Source organism: Neopelma chrysocephalum, unplaced genomic scaffold (genome assembly GCF_003984885.1).
Source record: "Neopelma chrysocephalum unplaced genomic scaffold, ASM398488v2 Primary Assembly neopelma1_42b, whole genome shotgun sequence".
Classification (NCBI taxonomy): domain Eukaryota; kingdom Metazoa; phylum Chordata; class Aves; order Passeriformes; family Pipridae; genus Neopelma; species Neopelma chrysocephalum.
The window spans coordinates 1,229,630-1,253,602 of record NW_020897701.1 but is presented as its reverse complement, the minus strand read 5'-3'; the positions used below and the strand labels follow the sequence as shown (position 1 = coordinate 1,253,602).

General features: G+C 38.4%; 1 protein-coding gene across 1 annotated transcript in view; it reads right to left on the bottom strand.

Moving 5' to 3' along the window:
• Positions 1-23,973, bottom strand: part of DCHS2 (dachsous cadherin-related 2) — a 111,174-nt gene that overhangs the window by 53,919 nt on the left and 33,282 nt on the right. Inside the window, exons 2-3 of the mRNA XM_027676882.1 lie at positions 9,735-9,926; positions 2,806-3,037 (exon numbers count right to left, since the gene is read on the bottom strand). Coding sequence (XP_027532683.1) covers positions 2,806-3,037; positions 9,735-9,926 — 424 coding nt within the window. The remainder of the gene's footprint in view (positions 1-2,805; positions 3,038-9,734; positions 9,927-23,973) is intronic.

Here is a 23,973-nt window from a genome sequence, read left to right as displayed (position 1 = left end):
TGAGCTTTCTTGATATATCCATACAATTGCTTTAACAAAGCAATAGCCAGAACCAAGCCATAGCAGTGAAGAATTCAGGTTTCAATTTTTATTTTACTGTTTTATCCATTTCTCTTTAAAAAATTAGAAAGAGAACGGGGGAGAAAAGTGAATTTTTAGTGAGTATTCTAAGTGCAGTGCTCAAAAAAATCCCCAAAGAAAATTACAGTGAGATAAATTTTCAAATCCAGATGCCATATAGATGCCACAAAATAGAAATTACATATGTCACGAAGAACGGCATCATTTTGCATATGATTTTGATGTATCATAGTGTAAAGTGACAAACTGTTAGCTACTAATTATTTTAAATCTCGTAATACTGAAAATATCTCTGTCCACATACACATACAATGCTAAGGACTATAATCAACATAGTAAATCAAAATTACTAATGCACTGATTTTCATTCCTCCTTTCTAAATGCTCTATCAGTGAGAAAAATAATAATTTAAAAAAAAAAAACAACTTATCAGTAAGGCAAATCCACAGAATACTCCAACACCATCACTGTGCCTCCTTTTAGGTCTTCTAATAATAAAAAGAGCAGATAAAACAGAATATGCCATACTGCAAATTGGAAAACCTGCAGAACACATCAGTAACAGACTGCACATCCACAAGATCAGAAGAAAAAAGACCAAAACTGCAATGTGATCTTGTTTGGCTTACAGGTTTGGAGATTCATCTCCTGCGGAATGCCTATTCCCTGATATACTCGTCCATTGTCCTCTGTTCACAAAACACAGGCCACATAACTAGATGAGGTTCCCCACATAACCTTCAAAGAGGCACATATAAATTAGGCCATATATTAGAGCATATGAAGACAGCTTTAGCACAATGAACACTGGAAAATGTCACTGTTCTAACAAAAAGTAAGGAGGAAGAGCTCAAAATCTCTGTGCTCTAACAGTGAGCCACTTGTGTCATCTGCCTCTGAATACTGAACAGCTTTTGCAGCTATTCTAATCCACAAAGAGTGAAAAACTTCTATGTGACAAATTGGCAATTTTAATGGGTTTTTCTTGTTTATAATGTTTATTTTTTTGAAGAGTTTAAAAATCATTCTGCTCACCAATGACTGAGCATAAGCATTACTGTTGGTAGATGTGGAAGAATATAAAAGGAAAGAGTGTATTCAGAAAAAAATCCCATACCATTAATATTAATAAGTTAAAATTAGACATAGTCTAACCTTGTGAATTACCCAGGAGATCTGATTAAGGGCAATCAGATTCCAAGCACTATAATGTTGGGAATACTGTCTCTGACCTAAATGCTTTTATCATCATGAAATGTCAGCAGTAATGACCTCAACCAACTTCACCTTGTATTTGGTCTGCCTTTGATAAAACACCATGATAGATCCACAAGGTAATAATAACTTACAAACTTAGAGAGTCTTCATGATCAAGCATGACATTTTTCCTATACCAAATGCCAAACTGGAAAGAGAGGCCAAAAGGTCACAATCCAAGGAAAAAGGTCCTTCAAAAGGCTTCTGCGAAGCCAGTGCTTCTAATGTGATCCACAGGGGTTCTCTCTGACAAGCCTGCTGGGGCAGTTTTAAAATAACCAGTTAAATGCCTGTGGAGAGCCAGCTCCCTAATTATTGATTGACCTATGTATTTTTGGCATCAGTTATACCACAGAGAATCTGATTTGACAGGTAGTTAAAAGTCCACAATTAAATAAATTCTGAAAAAGCCAAGACAAGCAGACCAACTTCCTAAGCAGATTAGTTTCTTCTGTTCATCAGAATATTTTGGGAACTGTGTAAAAATAGACATCATTTTGAAAGAATAGAGCCTTGCAACATTTTGTATGCCAAATAGCTAATATATACACACATGTACCACAGTCCAAAACAATCTTCAAACATATAAAATAATCACCTGTGCCATGACCATCTGTTGATCAGGATACATTCATATATATGGGCTGGCCCTCAAGAAAAATGGTAGTTGCAGTTTAGTCAACTACTCACTGAAAGACAACATGGGTATTTGTAGATGCAATACTCATGTTCTTTCCAGCTGATGTTCACAACTATTTTAAGGTCAGAGAGCTAACTACAGGGGCTGCTGTACAGTAATTCAATCTGTGACATTCAACCCGTCTTGGAAAAAATTCACAAAAATTTGCTTTTGCCATAATTGTTTTCCTGCTCTTGTCATCACTCCTTCATTGAACCTCTCTCCAGAAACCAGAAGGAAGAGGTGTCATACCAGGAAGTAAAAGGCAGAAAAAGACACTTACAAAGCTAATCATTGAGTCAAACAGGAAGGTGATGAAGTACTGTAAGACTGTGAGCAGAATGGGGACTTATCCTAACACAGAAGGGGAGAGACTAGAACAAACACAGAGAGATAAAATGAAAGGACAAGCATCTTGAAAGTTCTTTTATTGCTCCTCAAGAGTAAGACCTAAACATTTCAGGAATTCAGATACTGTTTTAAAAGCCAATGTTTTGATTGTATCTTACAAGGATGAATAGACTTATGGCTGAAAATAGTGGATAAGTGGCATGCTGCTTGTCCTTCACTGTACTGGCATGTACTATATTTTCCATTCTTCTCCTCATTCCAGTGAATGCAAAGGTTTCATGGTAAACCTAAATCCTCCAATTTACTCTCAAATTATTTTCCATCAGAATCTAAGTTTCAGCTGTATGACATGACTCCAAATCAAAAAAAGCATAATCAGGGAAAATATACATGTTGTGTAATTATCACCTTTCTGAATCTCAGATTCATACAGTACCTGTGGATGTGTCCACTGTGAAAAAAGAAGAAAATTCTCCTGGGACCAGTTCGTATGTGACAAGGCCATATATTCCTGAATCTCTGTCTGTGGCAACAACATTGATGACTTCTGTTCCTGGCTGTGTGTGACTGCTGATACTTGTCACATAGATGTCTTGTTCAAAAATAGGTTGATTATCATTAATATCTTCTATCTCGATGCGAACAAAAGCTTGGGCACTCAGTCCACCCTGTTGGATAAATCAGAAAGATAAAAACAAAAAACAACATCAATTTTAAAAATAGGATGATGCACAACTGGCCTCAGCCTATCCTTAGGAAATGGAGCATGCTGCAACAATATTGATCAATGAAAGCATCCATTAAAAGCAACTTACAGTATCCACAATACCCCAAAATACTGCAAGCAAGCAAGCAAGCTACATGCTCAGCAAACTCCAGTGGGCTGACTGAGTACACAAAGAACTGCAGCTTCTCTACAATGGTGACGCCTGAACACAAACTCAGTTTTGTTAATACTAATGAGCACAACACATGTCAAAAACCTTACTAGTCTAACCTCACGTGTTTTTACTGTTATCACTAACACACCACTTATTCCTTCACAGATAAAAGTCAGGGCTTTCTGTCCCACAAAACACAAGCCCCTCAGGTGACTCTGGTACTCCAGTAAAGCAGGAATAACTCCTATCTGTGAGTCTTTCAGATTTAAAAGCATGACCATCTTAACAGTGAATATGGGCTTTTTCAACCATTGATCAGGGACACAGACTAGGAGCAGTGCAGGACAGCCAGAAGCTGACTTGTCAGGCTGCTGCCTGCAAGACCTATCCTCAATTTACCACCCTAGCAGGTTCTGCTCATCCAGCATGTGCCTGTGTCTAGACATTATATATATATATATATATATGTGTGTGTGTGTGTGTGTGTGTGTGTGCATCTAAATCTCTGTATGTGTGCACCTGTGCTTGCCTACATACCCACACCTTCAGCTGGTGTACACAAGACAGAACAATACCAAATTCACTGAAGGACATAACTGAAACAATATGTTGATGTAAAATTCATAACTGATTACATAAAATTGTTTCCAGTGCATTTGTGATTTTGCAGAGAAGGAAGTCTCACCATACTTTCTAGGGATCTTGGCTCAACTTCTCTGCTCTTGTTTCTTTTCCCTACAACAAAGAGCTGGAAAAAGAGCCAGACCTTGGTTGCAGCTTTGGCATCATAACTTCTTCAAACCCAGCAGCTCTGCTGTTCTCCACACAGTTGAAGCTCCTTCTACAGGTGCCCTCCAAAAGCCCACGAAAATACCACATGGATAGCCATGGGACCATGTTTAGCCTTGCTCTGGAGTGAAACTGGAGAAGCAAGGAGCAACTGCAAGCTGGCTTATCAGACTACGCTACAGCAAAATACAAATTTGCTCTGGAAAAGTGCTGAATTTTGTGACAATGTGCAAAAAAAGTTCTGCGGGTGTTGAACTGTAGACCCCACAGGCCCCTGAGTGAAACAAATGGCAATTTACTTCTCAGAGACACTACCTCGTACTCACTGCAGACTCCCTCCATGAGTTTGGAGGTGTTCATATTTCCAAGATTATTTTACAGCTATAACAACTACAAACATTTCTAAAAGAAAGCAGCTCTGTTGTGGCACAGTTCACAGGCAGTGCTGGGGCACTGACACGTTCAGAGGCACAAAGCAGCACATATATAGCCTGCACATGCTGTATGCAGTACATTAAGATACAGACAGAGAAAGAATCCCGTGCTCTTCAAAGTCACACTGAGCACACTGTGCTTGTTGCAGTCACTTACAGAAACTGCTGACACAGATCAGATGCTGCTGCATACACGACAAACTATGCTGAGCTAGTCCAAACTTAATTTAACAGTCACAGTAGCTATAATATTAAAAAAAAAAAAACATAAACAAACAACTATGTTGCATATTTCTGCAATCTAATTGTTCATGTCAATTACTCTTAAACCCGACCTTTGTGAAACTATTCAATGATTCAGACTGGATATTACACCTTTAGACTTGCCCTGCCAGATAACAATCTCCCACAAACTATTTTTGAAGGTTTGCTTTTTTATCTCCATGGGTTCAGACATATTTTAGGGCAAAAAAATACTATCAGCATTCCCTTCCATGTTTTCATAGTGATTTTTGCTTTGTTCTGGTTTGGTTTTTTCTTCGGTGTTGTAATGTAACCTCTACTGGGGGGCAGTGACATTCCCAAGAAGGTCCAACCATGTGGAAAATTAAGATGATCTTGTGCATCATATGTCTGTGTTGCACCCACAGACTAGGAGATCTGGCCCACATCCTCCTGGTGCACTCCAGTTTTCTTCTGAAGAAAATCAGGCATGGCATGCTTCCAGGGCTCACACTGCTGCAGAGGCAGCCAGCAGCCAGGACACGTGCCTGGGGTCAGGACTCTGAAGAGTACTGGACCAGCATCAGCCCAAAAATTACCGGGACCACTATGAAACCTCATGCCAATACAAAGAAATGGAGATGTGCAGATCTAGTGGGCTCGCTGCCAACACCCTAAGTTCAGGGTAAACCTCTTCCCCAGTACCTTGATTTCTGTAGTAAGGAAACCCCCTACAGGAGGTAAAAGGGGGGGCTGGAGGAGGGGAGGGAATGTGCTCTGTTCACTGTCAGAAGATGCTCTGCAGCTCCACAGCTGTCAGGTACTTGAGAACAGAAATCAAAAATATTTTTAAGGGAAGAAGGCCATGGAAGAAGTGAGATCAAGACTAAAAAGCATCTGAAAAGACAGTTAGAACAGCATGAAATGAAACTCAGAACTTGTGTTAAATTCATTTCTTCTAAGTTTCATTATTGCTAAACAGACATGACAAAACCCCGACCCCACTCTCCAATTTGTATTTATGTTATGGAGTTATGTAAAGACTATGAAGTCCTTTGAAAGTGATTAATTCTAAGTATATGGGGAAGCATAATCTCTCAGAAGACAGACCAAATTTTATGATGGAGACAGAACCTTCTTTTCCTGAAAAAGCAGTCACACGAGTCAAGTATGATATTAGCTTATCAACTTACAGTATTAACTGACCCAGTTTTTGTGCTGGCTATTGAAAAATTTTAAGTATCATCCCAAGTGAGAAGGAACAACGTGCTCCTATTTCTAACAACATGGGTATACTTATCTACTCAAAAGCAAGCAAAACATAGATCTTGCAAAATATGAAGGCTGATTTAAATGAGTCTGTTGCTGACAGAAAATTATATTTGTTACAAGCAACAGAAAGCCACAGTTGTTCATTTTGAAATCCCTTATTTCAAATGTTCAAGTATTTTTAACTACTGTTGTGCTGTTTGATGCAACAAAAAGTCACAATTACAGCAGCTTCTTGTCAGAGTCCCAAGAGTTGTGACCCCTGTGGAACAAAAAGGGGGCATAAGAAACTACCATTAAGGTAAAATAACCACCAAAAAAATTTTCCTTACTTTGTCAGGACAAAATTTGTGTGAAAATATGAACCTATTACTACACCTCTTTATCATGTCTCAGAAAGAAAATTACCCTGCCTTTGGCAGGAGAGAGTCTTTGTCTTAATAAGTCGAAATGGTGCTATTTTGAATAGCTGTATTTCTTCATTTTGGAGTTGTAAAATGCTTAAAATTCCATCAAGATTTTCATTACAGCCTCCAGTGTTTTTGTCAGTGAACTGTGCTGTCAAATTTTTGTTCCAAACTAAACTGTTAGATACAGAATCTGACATGCAGACTTTTTTTTTTTTTGTAAACCTAAAGGATGTCAACTTGAAATTATAATGCTGTCAAAGTGGAGAGATGTCTCCATTTATTTCAAAAGCCTTAATTTCTTCAGAAGCTTTGCCTGTGAGTGTCAAGTATTTACGTTTCAATTGCTTCAGTGTAAAAGACAAAGAACATTGGATAAGCCGAGTGGTTTACCAAAAAGCAAAGGACAAAGAACAAAGTATCTTTCTATGCAGAAAGGCAGTAACTCACTAATACACCGGCTGATGGGGTACTGAACCTTTTGCAATGATGATGTAGCTGCTGAAAAACCCAACACCTAGCATTTCTTACAGAAGATCCAAGGATGTTTCTTTCCATCTTCGCTTAATCTATGAGAGTGCTCCCACAAGCTCTCATGGGATGCTTATTTAACAAAAGTTTAACAGAAGCTGTTTTCCATCTGCCTCTCCACCAGCTCTTGTGTGCAACTTAAGTTCACTCATTACATTTTCTGCATAATGCATTAAAGACACAACTGGCGAGCTCCAAAACCATGTAATGGAGTAGCCATGAACAGGTGGAGGAAACTGATAGTTTTGCTGTAAGATAAACTGAGCACCACCTGGAAAATACTTCCTTTTCCTCATCATTTCTAATTAACTGTGTTATTTTCTTTGCTTTTAATCTCTCTCCCCTCCTTTGTCAACAGTGACACTTCACTCTTGCTCTCTTTTTTCTATACACATTTCACCCCTGATCGTAGCCTCTACTTTGAGCCCCACAACTAGCATCATTAATCCATCAAAACCAGCAGCACAGTGTCAGAAGATCAAATAAATATTCTACTATAATTCTGCTGTAAATGTGGAGAGTGACTCAACACAAGTTCAGGTATACCAAAAATGCTGAAAAGCTAATATTGAATTTAGGTGCTTTAATATTTAGGCGTCAGATGGGCAAATTTTTAGAAGATAAATCAATGGGATCTACAAAGTGCTGACTTTCAGTAAAAAGATCAAGTCTTGCCTGTCACAGACAAGGTAATCAAAAACTGAACCCTTCTCCCCATTACTGAACTTGTGAAAACACAAGGTCCCTAATGAAGATAAATGAAAGAACAATCTGAAAATTAAGGACTCTATAGTTTCAGTGCATTGGCTGTTTAACTTTTGAAATAAGACTCATCACTAGAGCAATAATTTAACTAAGAAAAATTAAAAAATGCATCAAGTTTTTTTCATGGAAACATATTTCCTTTCAGATTTTCAAAATGATATTCTGTACCAGATTAAGTATCTTAGAAACTTGTCAAAATTTCACTGCTATTGTCCAGCTCTCACGTAACCTTTATTAATGACTAATCTTGATATTCCAGCTATGTGTATGTTTTCCTTAAACTTATACAGCTTCAAAGCATGTTAATCAGAGGAAAACTGAACTTTTTAGGTATAGAAGAATAGATAATTTTCTGCCATTATACATTGCAATACTGACTGCTTTACTCTTCAAGGTTTGGATATCTGTACAAAGTACAAATTTTGAAGACAGAAATCACAAATCAGTGAAATTCCAAAATGGTTACATAGACCTACCTCTGCTATAAGGATTGCAGGTACTGTCCTAAAAATACCCACCCTTATATCCTTATACTAAAATCACAGAATCATAGAATTGTTTGAGTGGGAAGGGACCTTTCAAAGGTCATCCAGTCCAACCCTCCTGCAATGAGCAGGGTCAAGTTATTAGACATTCAAATAAGATGAGTCAGGAAACAAACATACAAATATATTTATGTAAATGTTTCTCCTCTAAAAAAATCTATGGGGAAGAAAAGCCATGTTGCTAAAGGCACTATTAATAAAAGAGAATACTTCTGTAGCCTCTGAAATAAACACTGAATTGTGACAGCTAAAGAAGAAAAATCAGATTTACTGCTTAATTATTACACATATATCCAAATTCAGAATAGAGACCCTCATACTGCTACATTCTTAAAATGCAATAATTAATACCAACCGTCAACTGCAGCTATTTAAATTCATATAGTCATGAATATGGAAATCATAGTTCACAAAGTTTTTTTGGTGTACTTTAACAAAAAGCACAGGCATTTTAATGAAAAATACAGTATTACCAGCACAACTGCATTAAAAAAAAAAATTAGATACACTTAGGACATTATCTTAAATGCAAGTTTAATATCCAAAGTATGAAATAAAGACAGCATAGCCTGAAATAATTGAATTTCAATGTTTTTAAGCTCAAATTTTACTGCAAAATGTGGCCTGAATAACATTTTGGAAAGTGTCTTTATGTTAATTTTAACATTTGAAGCCAATCAGTATCCTTTTTCTTCAGCTTCTTCAGAATTCATTACTAAAACTGATGAAGGTGAAGACAAGTACAGGCTGGGACTCCCATTACAAATCACCTTTGGATATTTTCATAACAAAATGAATATTTTGCTGTGAAAATAATGAAATTAATAATTTTCCTTCAGTGTTTTTTGGAAGTTGCACTACCAAAATTTTCTATTAAGTGGCATTAGGTAGACAAGTGTTCCATGTGTTCCTACCACAACAAGTGTGTCCTCACCCTCCTTGCCAAACAGAGATCTGAAATGGATGATTTCAGGCAAATACATCTATCCTGCTCTTGCTGTACCACAAATACCCACTTCCAGGCACCCAATCTTGTAAAGTGGGAAAACTCAGACATGCTGCTGCAGAGAGGCTGTACCCAGCCTCAGAAGCATCAATGGCATCAGCCAGCTAGAAAGGACAAAGAATTTATCCAGGAAAATCACTGTCACCAACAGTAGCCATGCAGTTCTACCACAAGTTACTGGTTTATTACAGTCATCTTGAAAGAAGGGAGCAGAAGTAACCTGGAGTCCACTGCTGCCAAGAGGAGGAGGAAAATCAGCAGGGAATAACACACCCTAGAAACGTTTTTCAACAACTTATCAGTAACTGGGAATTTCACAAGCCAATTTGATTAATTTAGGTCAAAATTTACAGTTCATGAAGTATTATTTCCTGCTCTCTTGAAGGATAGGACATTTTATTCAAATTCAAATTTGACATTTTATTCAAATTCATTACATTCTCATTTAAAACTATACAGCACATCCAAATCTCCAAGTGCATTCACAAATCTGGCATATGGAAAGGTGAAACTTACCCCATCCGTAGCTTTTACTAAGAGATCATAAGTGGTTGGATCTCCTTCTCTGTCAATGTCTTGAGACACACAGATCTGACCAGTTCGTGGGTCAATCTGGAAGGCTTTGGATTTTTCATAAAAATGAAATCCATCATAAAGAGAATACTCAATTTCACCAAACTGGTCAGCATCTGCATCTGTTGCTTTGACCTGCAGGTAGACAACAGAGATAAAAATGAAGCCAATGAAACTATTACTCATTAAAATGAGGTGTCCATGATTTTTGAATGAAAGTTACCTGTTTGTGGTGTAAAAGCAAATGTGCATACCCACAAAAAATACAAACACGCTCTGCTACCTAAGCTATCTGTCTGCAGTTCATAAAATAACTCAGGTACTGACTGTGTAATTATTGCAACCAGCATATAAGTTCCATTAGACCTGTCTTTAAAATTACTTGTGTATCTGTCAACAATTTTCTCAATCAAGTAAACTTCCCAGGACTGGAAAAGCCATGCTTATTAAGCCATGACTGTAGGCCATACATTAAGCTGCTTTCCCTTCATGTTATTTTTACCAGTGGAGGTAGGTCTTACGAAAATATGTCAAGTGTAGATCAGATAAGTGCTGCAGGACATCCTTACCTAATGTATTTTATAAAAGACTCCCTAGAGCTTAATTTAGTTTTCATTTGAGTGCGAGCTTGGTGGTACTTATGCTCTTTGGACCAAAGGTGAATTAATTTAAAATGTATTTGATAAAGATAATAGTTTTGTACACTGCACCTTCAATTTTATTGCCCTAAGCTCTCTGATAACAAGTGTTTTGTGCACAGTTTGGCTCTTCTCGGAACGTTCCATTGTGAAAGCTTTCACTCAAATTTAGAAACACTTCAGTAGAAAATAATTTATAGAAATATGTATACATTAAGAAAGCCAGTATTTTCAGTTCCCTAATTTGTCATTATTGGAAATACATACAGAATTTTTCCTTCTCAATTGGTTTCCTTTTCTACTTACTCTTTGAAAATTATAAATTCTGTGTTTTTTACATCAGCCTGTCTACACAAGCACAATGTCTGAAGACCTTAACAGAGCTTTGGAAACTTTAGTATCACAAAGCCCAAGAGTTAGAATTGGTGGGAGCTCACAGAGAAGACCTGTGCTAGCCATTGCCTGCACCTGACACAGGTTGGTAAGGTGAGACCCACAGTCATCAACTACGGGCAGGGCAAAGGTGGAGGTCTGCACATAACTGCCTGTACAGAAAAACAGCTGGCACAGTTTTAGGTATAGTTTCAAAAAAAAACAGGCCCAGCCAGGGCATATTGCTAGCAGTAAGTTTGGATTAGGTAATCCTGTTTTGGGGATGTAAATTAATTTAGTTGCATGGACACAAGTTGCGCCAGGTCATTTGGCCTTGGGACTCAGAACAGCCTTTGGCTGTTGCTCCTACTGATACAAACGTGGCCATAAAGACAAGTCGGTGCCTTCATCACAAGCTCACTTCTTCGTCTGCACAGGAATTGTTTTGGCACTAAGATACTGAACTGGGACTGAATTAAAACCAAATGAACAAAACATGTCTTGAGAAGGGTGAAAAGCGTGGAAGTGGGGAAAGGGAAGGAAACCACATAAAAAGTGCCAAGGCAACTTATAAAGCTAAAACTTATTCTAGATTAGTTATATCCATCAGAATTTCAAAGTGACAGCCCAGAAGATACATGTGTTGTTTCAATTACTATTTTTTCTTGTTGTGGTTTCGTTTTTGTTTGTTTTTAAGACTTCTCCACTTCTGCACAGAATGCTCAAGATTTGCTGTATTTCAGAAGTATCACTGTGACTGCACCAGATACTCCAGAACACCTTTCCTCTCACAAGATGGTTTCTCACAACGCCAGAGGTTATTATACCAGAGTTTCTGGTTCTGCAAAAAAGAAAGCTCCTTTAGGAGAACCCTGTGCTCACAGAGCCCTTCACTCCCCTCTCCCGCCCTTGCAGTTTGCATCCCATGGCTGCAGCTCAGGGTACAACATGCAGCCACTCCTGACCTCAGTCCAACCACTCGTTCTGGGTAAGTTAAAAGGAAAACTCATACTCGTGCAGCAAAACAAAGATCCGGCCCTAAAAATTCCTTACAGCTGTATGTAAATCAAGTCTACAACATGTATATTTCTCCAGCCTTGTACTTTGTTATTTGTCGTAAAAGCAAGAACAGAACATACGTCCAGTGTGCTCTCAGTACTCCACCATTATAATGTTATGAAACAATAATTCACTTGGCCCTTATAAGAAAAGAATCTCCATTTATTTCTTTTGCCTGAAATCTAACAGGGGTGACGATACTGAAAGGTTCTGTGTGCCTGTGCCTGCATGCAGTTACACGCGTAAATGCTAACATTTGTGCCTGCAATTGAGCATGAGTGATTAATTACAGGTAAAATTTGAGGGTATTGTTAGAAGTTTTGCCCATTATGTTCAGAGACTTGTTTTCTTTCTTGTAAATTATGCAATCCTCAGACTTTGAATAGCACATGCAAAGGCATAATGAGTGATGAATTTAAATAAAAATGTTTCAGTTCAAAGCAATACAAATTTAAAGGTCCAATTGTGGTCAACTTCAATTACTATAATCATCTCTCAGGCAGCAGAACTAAGTGGCATCAACTTTTGCAGAAAAATATGATCTTTCTCCTTGTTCAAATCCCTCACATCCATTCAATTTCTACCCACTTAATAGTCCTCTTTTTAATCACTCACCATGAAACCTTTGATCTGAAGAGGGAAGAACCCGGAGTTAAAAATGAATGTCAGCAGACAGAGCTGACATTGAATGGCACTACAGCTAGGGTCAGGGAAGCAATTAACTGTGATCATGGAATCAATTAACTGTGATCATGAAATCATTCAGGTTGAAAAAGACCTTAAGATCATCAAGTCAATGCAAGCTGATTTAGAAGAAGGAATTCAGTGAAAGCATGCTAACAAATTCAAGTTCTGATACAATTAAGAGACGAAGTTATTGAAGACTTTAAAAATTAAAACACATGGTAGTCACTGTCCAAAACATGTTGAGTTGTAATAGCATACTGTGTGAGTACCAGTCCTACTGAGGATTGCAGCCGTTAACTGCCTGAGAGCTGTGAATTACAGGAGGAAATGAAGGCAGCAGCAGGAATTTTCACAGTGGATTGATCAAGAGTGTTGTATGTTGGCAATATCACGAAGGTTATAGAGTTGAACGGATTTATGTGCCTTGGAGAAGTGGGAGGCAAGAGAATACCAAATACATAACACCTCTGACAAGCCTAATATAAGATTGGGATCTAGGAGGAAAAGAAAGGGGAAGAAAAGGAAGTGTTAGGCCCATAGGACCTTTCTTTCACTAAGCATGTTTTTAATAACTTGTATCTTTAACTTAGTGTATTGAAGAGTGTAAATTTGGAAATAAGTACACCGGAAAGTATTCCCCCAAAAAACATTTTTAAAGGCCAACAAGAGTCATGGTATGGAGAGCTACTGGCTGGATTTCTCTCATCAATCATGCCTTCTGTAGCCTACATCCTTTGGTCTGTTTGTACACTGTCTAGACTGCAAATCTATCAGAAATAAAGAAAGTTTCTTTGGTGCTGTTGATACTATGAATAACATAATAAATGGTCAGACTGCAGACATCCCCTCAGGAGGAGAAGAAAGGGGGACCTAGAGAAACATTACGGAGAACAATTAAAAAAAAGATGATCCACCTGTGTGATGCTCAGATAGACAGACTACTGCATGAGGAGAATAAATAGTGTGAATGTTCTTAACAACAAAGGGTGTAAAAAGATAAATAAAGAAAATTCAACAGTGTTGGAAGTGCAGAAATAATCTTCTATTTGCATATGGAAAGGGGATGATCTCAAAGAATCTGTGAAATTAAGGATAATTAACCTCGCTTAGATGCGCACTTTAATCCATTAACACGTGAAAGTTTGAATGGAGAAAAAAAATGCTGGCAGTACACATAAAAAAAAGGGAATAAAACATATTTTTAGTGCTATGCTAAAGAGAGATTTCAGAGCTTACAGAAAGCAAATATTTGGCAGATCTTTTGCTAGTTCCATTCACTTCAGTGGAATGATGACAAGTCATAGCAATGGGCATATGTCCCCATATTTTATAGGCATTAAATAGTGTAACCAAAAAATTAATCATAAAAAGATTAAAGAGAATTATATCACCCACTAAAGTCCAGACTGATTTAAACACTAAGCCATTTTAAGAGAAAAGTCCCCCCTTTTTTTCCTTTCCTTTATTTCCACTCCTTTTTGTCCTCAACAGATTAAAATAAAGTTCCTGTGGTTAGATTTAGCTTTCCTTATGTTTTTTTCCTAGGTATTATTACCTAACAACTGAATATATTTTGAAAAGCAGGGCATATATTCTATGTTATATACAAAATGGGAGAAATGTCTTGTGCACACAAAACCACATAAGAAAAGACAATCCTATTACTTGCAGATCAAAAATTCAGGACCTATGTAAAAATCATTTTTAGGATTCAGAGTATGCAGCCTTAAAGCTGAGTGCTTTGTAATGCTAAATTTACATGTGAGTGACCAGGATTAATTTTATGGCTTTCAGATTGACCGACTAAAAGTGGACTACAATGGGAAAGAGCAGACCATTCAACCAAATAAATCATGACTGTGGTCATCTCTAATAGCAATTAAATGAGACTAAGAAATATTAAATCAATTTTTCATGGCATAAGAATTGCTCCCATACTATATATTTTATCAAGTTTACTCCATTTGATTTCAGCTTACCAAGATATAGCTTTCATAGCTCATAAAATTTGTTTGGTCAACTTAATGTCAGAGTGTAAGACAGATTTTTATTTTGTGCATAAAAAGTGTGTTCATTCCTTTCAGTTGTATTGATATTGTGAAAGGCAAGTTAATTGCCAGCAACCAGTTCTACAGAAAATCAGAATGTTGGGTAAACAAAAGCCTACTCCACTACTCAAGACAACCAGGGGATCAGGCCCAGCCAGCATGGGTTTATGAAGGCAAGTTCTGTTTGATCAACTAAATCTCTTATGAGCAGGTGACCCGCCCAGAGGATGAGGGAAAAGGCTGTGGGTGTTGTCTACCTGGACTGCAGCAGAGCCTTTGACAGCGCCTCCCACTACATTCTCCTGGAAAAGCTGGGAGCCCAGAGCTTGGAGAGATGCATTTTTCATTGAGTTAAAAACCGCCTGGATGGCTGGGCCCAGAGAGTGGTGGTGAAATGGAGCTGCATCCAGTTGAGGCCAGCCCTGTTTAATATTTTTATTGAGGATTTGGACAAGGGAATCGAGTGCACCCTCAGTCAGTTTGCAGGTGACACCAAGCTGGGCAGGAGTGTTGATCTCCTGGAGGTCAGGGAGGTTCTGCAGGGGAATCTGGACAGGCTGGATCAATGGGCTGAGGCCAATTGTATGAGGTGCCAGGTACTGCACTTTGGTCAAACAACTCCCTGCAGCGCTATAGGCTGGGGGAAGAGAGGCTGAAAAGCTGCCAGGTGGAAAAGGACCTGGGAGTGCTGGTCAACAACAGTGTTGTATGAACATGAGCCAGCAGTGTGCCCAGCTGGCAAAGAAGGTCAAAGGAGGCTCAGGGAAGACCTTATCACTCTACAACTGCCTGAAAGGAGGTAGTAGGCAGATGGGGGTCAGCCTCTTCTCCCAGACAACTAGTGACAGGATAAGAGGACACAACCCCAAGATGTGCCAGGGGAGGTTCAGTTTGGACATCAGGAAGAATATCTTCAGTGGGAGGGTGGTTAAGCATTGGAACAGGCTGCCCAAGGAAGTGGTGGAGGGTGGAGTCACCATTCCTAGAAGTGTTGAAGAAATGACTGGATGTGGCACTTAGTGCTCTGGTTTAGTTGATATGGTGATGTTCGGTCAAAGATCAGACTTCATAATTTTGAAGGCCTTTTCCACCCTTAATGATTCTATGATTGTATACGCCACAATATTCATCATCTTTAAGACAGGACAAAATACACAAAATGGGGAAAACTGCCCCCCAAACTACCAAAAACTGGTGAAACTACCAGGAAACTGAAAGGAAGAGGTTCAGTGGTATAGTTAGGTTGCTGATGAACGGTGTAAGCATAGTCCTGTCCTGCAGACATCACCAGCACAAAATGTAGCATCCTTACGATTAACATACTGAAGGACAGCAGGCCTGTTCCCTGCAGTATAGCAATGCCTGATGGCTAACCCTTACCAGATGAGTTCTGCAATTCCTCACGTAGGCAACCCAAATACCACTGGAATGGCTAACTATCAGTACTGTGGAAGCATTTTTTATGCCTGACCTTCATGCCAGGTCCATGGCCACTGGGGAAGAGAGGAGCAGCCTGAGTTGGTGGCATGCTATGAGTAAAATGTGACTGTAGAAATACTGGTAGTGAAATTACTGGTAGTTGATATTCTTCAAGTCACTTGGCTGTAACTGTACCTGTCCCTGTGAGATCAGTACATCAGCTGCCACAATCACACATTGTCAGATGTCTTCAAGTTAGTGCTCTTATAACCCTGGTTAGCAAGCAAATAGCATATAAAATACAAACCAATGATATTTACCTCATAGCTGCCTGAGGCAGTGTTGACAATAATCATGAAACCAAACCTGAAGAGTGTAAAAAATATTTTTTTTCTTTGGATTTTTGTATATCTGCCTCAACACCCATGATTACACCCCATCTCCCTAGTATGGCAGGTTTAACACACAGAAATGGGAATAAGCTGCAGATTTACTTGCTGAAGTCCTAAAGGCATGAGCTTTGACTTCAAGAACAGAACTTAGCAGTCAGTCCTTGAACAACAACTGGCATTGACAACAAAGCCCCACTCCTCATCCTCAAACTGGGCTGCATCTGGAAAACCACAAATCAAATTAGTAACTGGAATTTAAGCTGATCATGCAACTGGCATTGATGCTCACTTTGCCAACCACCACAGGTACCACATACTCAAAAAATCCACAAAGAATAACAAAATCCTTCATCCTCATCCTTGCTTTGATGCAAAATATCTCCACTGCACTGGTCAGGTCAATAGACTTGACTAATGTCAATCCTTCCGCATTCTTTTCATCTGCTATAGAATGGAGACTACCACAGCTGAATAACGGACAATCAGCACTACACAGATACAACCTTGCTGACCTCGCCTGCAGCTGATGCCAATTACCCCAGGTCAATCCAGGAATCATCATCAGTTTTCCAAAGGTGCTAGTAAGAATCAAGTTCCATCAGAAACAGTTCATAATTCTCAACAGCCTTTAAAATGAAAATACAGAAGCCTAAATGCAAGAAGAGAAGAAGGATGGACACCCTCTATGCTCAATGACAGCACATGGACTGTAACCTCAAGTAAGCATTACATTTCTTAATTATGTAAAGGCTTTTGGGTTTGATCTTTCAAACAATTATAAAGTGGTTCAGCAAGTGCATTTTGTGCTTATCTGTTGTGTTCTTTTTTGCCCGCACAAGTTGTATACAATTTTCCAATAAGCTACATTGTTTTAAAATAAGATAAAACTAACTCCATTTCACATATGAATCTCTCATAAAAGATCACACTGATTTTTATCTTTTTTATAATACACTGGGTTTTTATACATTTTATAACCTTCTGCATCTTCCCCACGGCAAGTAAATGAAAGGAAAAGTCATTTACTTGATGAATTAATATGAGATTTTAGCTTTTTGCCTTCTCTGCTCTTCTGTGTATATAACTGCTGACCATGAACAAACCTGGCAATAAAAAATATTGACAGATCTTTGATTTACTGCCTTCAGTTAGACTATAGAAAGCAAGAAAAATTAAAATCACTGGAGGAGAAAACAGCCTAAGTACATTACACCATCACGCTCTCATTCTGAACACCAGACCTCATCCAGCAAGCCAAGTCCAGATCCAGAAGAACTAGGCATTTCATTCCGTACTGTAATCTGCAATACCTGCTCTGATGCTAGCCAGAGCCTGAGTTCACTCCTGTTTAATCCTGTTAAACTGTTCCTGACATGCCTTCAGTTTTGCTGCCATGCCTCCTACAAAACAGCATGAGCAGCTAAATCCCATTGATCCAGAGGTGTGGGAGGCAGGTCCTGACCTTATCACTCTTATCACACTGATAGGATCTGGACCATTACAAAATACAATTATCAATGTCTGAATTCACAGCAAGCAGCAGTGCTGCTAATGCCTACATAGTACATGGTATGATAGTGGTTATAAAATGTGTTTTGGGAGCAGGAAGCTTGAGTTCCAGCACCAAAAATATCTGCTAAAAGGACCATCTACTCTGTCAGACTACTTGGTCTACACTGCCTTCCTTCTTATTGTGCAAATGTAACCAAATAGACCATAATTTATTTCTATTGTATATGTAAGCTGAAAGAACTGAAGTGAAAAGAGAATATATTTCTGAGGAAGGAAAATAAATTTTCATAGCAACTAGCAAATATTTGCAGGACTAAAGCCTTATTTAATCATCAAAGTCCAGACCCCTACTTTTCAGTGAAAGAAGCTTCATCCATTCATTAATGCTGCTCGCATACTCTGCTATAATTTTAGATTTTATAACATGCTAAAACCTTGCTATGCACTGTTAAGAGTTTGAGTACAAATCCATTTTTATTCATTAACTTTATTAAGCTACAGAGCTCCAAGACTGAGCACATCTGCCAAGCAACAGCAGAGCACAAAAATTTGCCTATTCTGTGCTAATTACACAAAACAAGGGGTCACAGGTTTAATAATCAAGAATATCTATCAAACAAATAAATATTTGTACTGAATATGCTATTTTAATGATCTTGCATTGGAGCATGTTTTAACTTTTGGTGGCAGGATTAATTTTAAAATCATATTTAATAAGTTGGTTTAGAAAGCACAACTGGCTATCTTATTTAGGATGCCTTATTATGAATGACAAATCTGTAACTTAATTTTTATTGGCAGCATGTATTATCACATTAATAAAAAATAATTCTATTTTTTGCCTAGATCAATCAACATAATTACTATATTTATAAAGCTGTAATATGTTATATTATTTAACTGATCCTAAATGATCAAAATACATATCCTGAATGCAGAGTAGGTGGGTGACCTTAAAACAGAACACTAATAACAAAGAAATCTTTTGACTATACTTGTATCTCTGAGAAACAAATTGTAGGGAGATGCTACAAAGGAGAGAAAGAACTGCGTAAGTAGAAAAGCAACCTTGAACCCAGCTGCCCCTTCCTTTTGGCACAGTTTTGTGGAACTGGATTTTGAGTCAGATTGAGGAGATGATCCAGTAAAAGCTCATCATAAAAACTATGTTATTGGTGCAACACTACATTTCAGCCAAGTCAGTTCCTGATGCAGCTGACCCTGCGGGGTAAATGGCAGGAGGGTGGCAGGAAAGTACAGTCCAGGTAGAGCCTAAAAGCCCTGTCAGCAGTGGCATGGACTTAAGACAGGCTCAATATAAACACTTACATGTGTTTGTGCAAACATGTTCCAAGCCCCAAAACCAGTCCAACCTGCTAATTCTGCTCACAAGCCACAGTACTCCAAACAATATTCCTGGCTAGACGATACAACTATTTATGGAGCCATGTTGTGAACAATATCACTAAGAGTGGAGCTCCATTTAAAGAAACAGAAAACAGAATTAAACTCAAGAAGCTTTATTCATATAAAGTCAGATTGTGGAAAAATTCTTTTCCTAGTTCATTTCCGAGTCCCATTAGTGAGTATCAATGAGCAGCCAAGGTAGAAATCTCTTAAATTTTGCTGTCAGCGTGAAAGGGTTTGTTATCACACCTTTACAGGAAGCAAAGACTATGCAAGCTCCCTAAATTGCCACTCACAAATACACTTGTAAATTGCTGCACTCATTGGGTAAATATGGTGGTTTAAGACAGGGGAAAAGGTGATATGGGAGGCCAGCTGGCAGCCTGCTGTCACTGGGGGAGAAACCTTTGAGATATCATTACCTGTCCAAAGAGCTCTAGCAGAAGGTTAATTTAGAAAATGTACAGCTTTGTTCCAGCCCGGAAATGGTGTCAGAGAGGGTCAACCCAGAGCCTGGTCCCCCCCACACCTGTATTACAGCTGCAGCTATTCAATGAATTGCACGTGGGTGTTTGCTAGAGCAGCATGATAACTGGCCACCACCTTTCCATAAATCAGGAAGGAGTCCTCCTCAAAAAAAAACAACCAAACCCAAAAGCTAGATCAAAGCTAGACAGGTTCTTTTGCATTCCTCATGGCATCAGCTTTTGATCTGCTGTTTCAGTTTATTTATTTCTTCAATTAGTAGTGAATTAATTTCTTCCTACTATCTACTTCCTACTTTTTTTTTTACAATTATTTATATCCTTTAGACTGCTACCTGAGTCAATTAATTAAGTGGCAATGGATTTGTTTAATTTACCTAGTCATCCACACACCCTTGAAAACCAGGTATTTTTATTACATCCATTAAAAATCACGTACAATGTAAGTCAGATAAACAGCAACAACATTATCATCCTCATCATCATCATTTGTCCCATTTTATTTTGATCAGCATGGTAAGGTTCAAGAGCACTACTTCAAGACAGGCTTTGCAGGACACATAAACAAAGGTAGGCAAAGGTTTCTATCGCTTTACACATCTAATGTTCTGAATCCAAATGCTCATTTTAACAGACTGCCAAATATGAAGAAACATGAAATGCCTTCTAGAATCTCTTCAGAAAGCTGGCCCCTTCTGCCCTGTATCATGAATATCTGTTAATGTGCTTATGTGCAATAATCACACTATTAATAACATCTTCTAGCTTGGCTCTCAGAAATACAGCCTGCACTACTTTCATTTATTCCCCGTGAAAGTTGTGTCCCTAAGCATTAAAAAGAAGAATAAACTCTCTCCTAAGGAAAGCATATATTTTGTGTAACTGGAGTCTTATAGATTATAGCCAATTTATATTTGGAGGACTCTCTTAGTTAATTTCTGCTTTTATGGAAAATTTAAAACACAGCCAAACTCACAGCTTGAATACTGTATTCATAGCACTTGAGAAAAATATTTTCATATTTTCTTCATTGTAGAGTAAAAATTAGCAAGGGATCTATACATCTCCTAATAATTGGTGCAGAAATGAAGCCTGACACAAAGTATAGAGACATCTCTCCCCTCCTTCTTTTTCTAAATCAATTTTTCATATACACACCAATTTTTTTCCTCTCTCTCCAACACTGCATTTCTAGCTATTTTTGCTCTACGCAACCCTCACACACACGGAATTTAGGGGCTACCAGAATGCAATGTGCAACAATAAGCAATCATCAGAAAGAACAAAAATTACAGAATATGCAAATCTTAACCTCAATTGCATAACATGAAGCAAAAAATGTCTAACAAAAAAAAATAAAGAACCGTTTAGTAATTTATTTGGTCTGTAATACAAAACGCACTGAGTGCACAATAAATGTAAGTAAATCAGCAAGTTCTTCAATTTAAGTCAGCTATGTACTTTACAAATATAATTCAGATGGCCCAGCTTTGAATATGGAGGTGGTAGAGCCAATCCAAAAAGGTTGAAGGATATCACCTATGATCCATGTTTAAGCAATGACATGCAGAAACATCACAAAGTCACCACCACTCTAAATTTAACACAAGAAACAGCTTTTTAACACTCTCAATATCTAAAACTGAGCTTACCACAATTCCTGACCCCAAACTAAAAATCCTCATTAGAATTACACTTATGCATAGAGCAAATACTCTGTTCAGTGAGGGGCTAGTGAAATTTACCTGCAACATATTATCATGCCAACTAAGCCATACACATCAATAATGAAAACAACTGTGTGTACACACTCCTTCACAAGCTGCAGATCTTCAAATGAATGCGGTAACATCTATGTCATTCACTACATCATCTCAGAATTATGGGGCCAGAAATACCTCTATCCCCTTTTCAGACCAGTCTAGATGTCTAAATGAACGCCCTTCCTTCTACAATTTGTCTCTGTTCATACAACCTCTGTGCACAAACCCAATGACATGACGGCCACAAGACCAGCATGTTACATGCACACAAGTCATGTAACATGCATACACAGCCAGATGGAGCACTGTGTGACAAATGTTTCATTTGTGTCAATGTGATAGTTGCACCTTCATCAAATGGGGACTCAGGTGCAGACTGTCCTCCTGAGCTACACATGCCACAAAGAAATGACAAGTTACAAAAGCTCCCAGGCCACAACAGTCCAGAGCCAGCTAACAGGGCCAAAGAGAAAGGAGTCATGGACCTGCAGCACAAGTGGATCCCAGCACATTACAACAGATGCATTACAAACTCCGATACTTTATTCACCAATACCTCTTGCTGCATGAATTGAGAGCTTTTAAATAGCATGATCCAATACCTGACAAACCTTAAGCCTTCACAAAATACACCCCCTAACAAAAGGAACAATGTATGAGGGAATAGCTCAAGCACATCTACAAGCACAGAATGTGGCTAAGTTTCATAGTTTAATATTTAAGGACAGCACACTGTGTACTAGCAGCAATATTTAATTAGTAAAAGTGGATTAAGTTCCGGGAAGGAAATAAGAGAGGCTGACAGGGTATAAATTGGCCACATCAGTGATACAGATGGAAGCAACTCTTTTTTCTGATAAGGAATTCTCCTACAAACAGGACACTGGAGTCCTATACTTCTTGCAAAGCAGAAGTCAACTGCTTTGAAGTGGGAGATGATGAAAATCAGATGGCTAGGTCCATTTGCTCGGCTCCAGAATTCTCCAAAGTCTTTTGTTTTCTCTTAGGAAAAGGAAATGCTCTGTTCTGGAAACTGGTTCTGAACATTTTGGATTTAGCCCCTTCAGTGATCAAAACAGTTAACTGGAATGAATTTCAGCTTCAGCGATCAGAAGAATGAGATGGTGCTGGCAAGTAGAGGAATTCTTCAGTATCTGCTCTGCAGAAATAAAAATTAAAAACATAGAAACTCCAAAAAGAAGTGTATGTCCAACTTGGTGTATACAGAATTTCTACATCCATATGTTTAGGGAGGATTGAGGCCTCCCTGAATATTCAGACAATATGTCTCTAATACTGAATCACTTTATCACATGTGCTACTCTTAGATGATCCATGTCCTATTTCCTCATTACTTTTTCCTCAAACTAATGGATGAGAGCATTTCTAGTATGGTATTTAAACTATAAACAGAACAGATATTCTTATTAAACCAAAAGAATCCCAGCAGTTTTGTCACATCTATGTGCTAAATTTGTAGCCCTTTAATTTTCATTGTTGTATAATATTCCTCCATTTTCTGGAGAAACTAAAAAGACACATTAGAAATAGCAAACTGCTATAGCAAACTGCTGAATAATGAGATTCTGCTCTCAATTGCTTCCATCTCTCATGCATACTATTGGTACCTGTCCATGATGTTAGTTAATCTCAGCTGACTTTACTGGAGCTTTTCACCATATGGCCAAAAAAATGGCTTGTTTTTCCCAACCTCTGCCATGCCATTTCATCCCTAGACCTGGTCCCATCCTTTCCCATACCTCCTCAGAGAGTGACAGCTCCCCCCCACCAGCAGCTATACAGCAGACACATGGCAAGAGCCTTTTAACTTCTTAAACAGTTTCTTAGTGAGCTCTGGCTCCTGTTAAACAACACAAGTGGGAATCACAGCAGCTAAAGTTTCACAACAGAGCTATTATATTTCATCCATACAAGAGACACTGGAGAGAACAGAGTAGAGAGATGGGGATATCTGGGCTACAGTGTGTGCTCTTTCCACTTTGTACCATTGTTTTCCACTTTGCTTGTAAATACGCCAGCATATTTTATTCTCAAGATCTCAATCCACTATACAGAATCAGAGCTTGTTCTCTAGTTGGTCTAGCCACATAACCTCATTTTCCCCCCTTTCCTTCCCAAGTGAAACTGTAGCTTTTGAAGAAATGTTATAAAGATATAAAACTCCCAGACTGGAGCATAACAACTGAGTCTTTAATGCAGGACCTTGTTACTGGACAATGGCCAGGCCCAGGGTCTGAAGAGTAAGATGCAAGAACCCCACAGTCAACAAAACTACTCTTCTTCTCTCCTTTCTTCTTGTCTCCCATGAAGGGTTCAACATAAGTACAATAGTTAAATAGGCTAAGGTCAGGGGTTTATTCTTTCTTTAAGCTTTTCTGA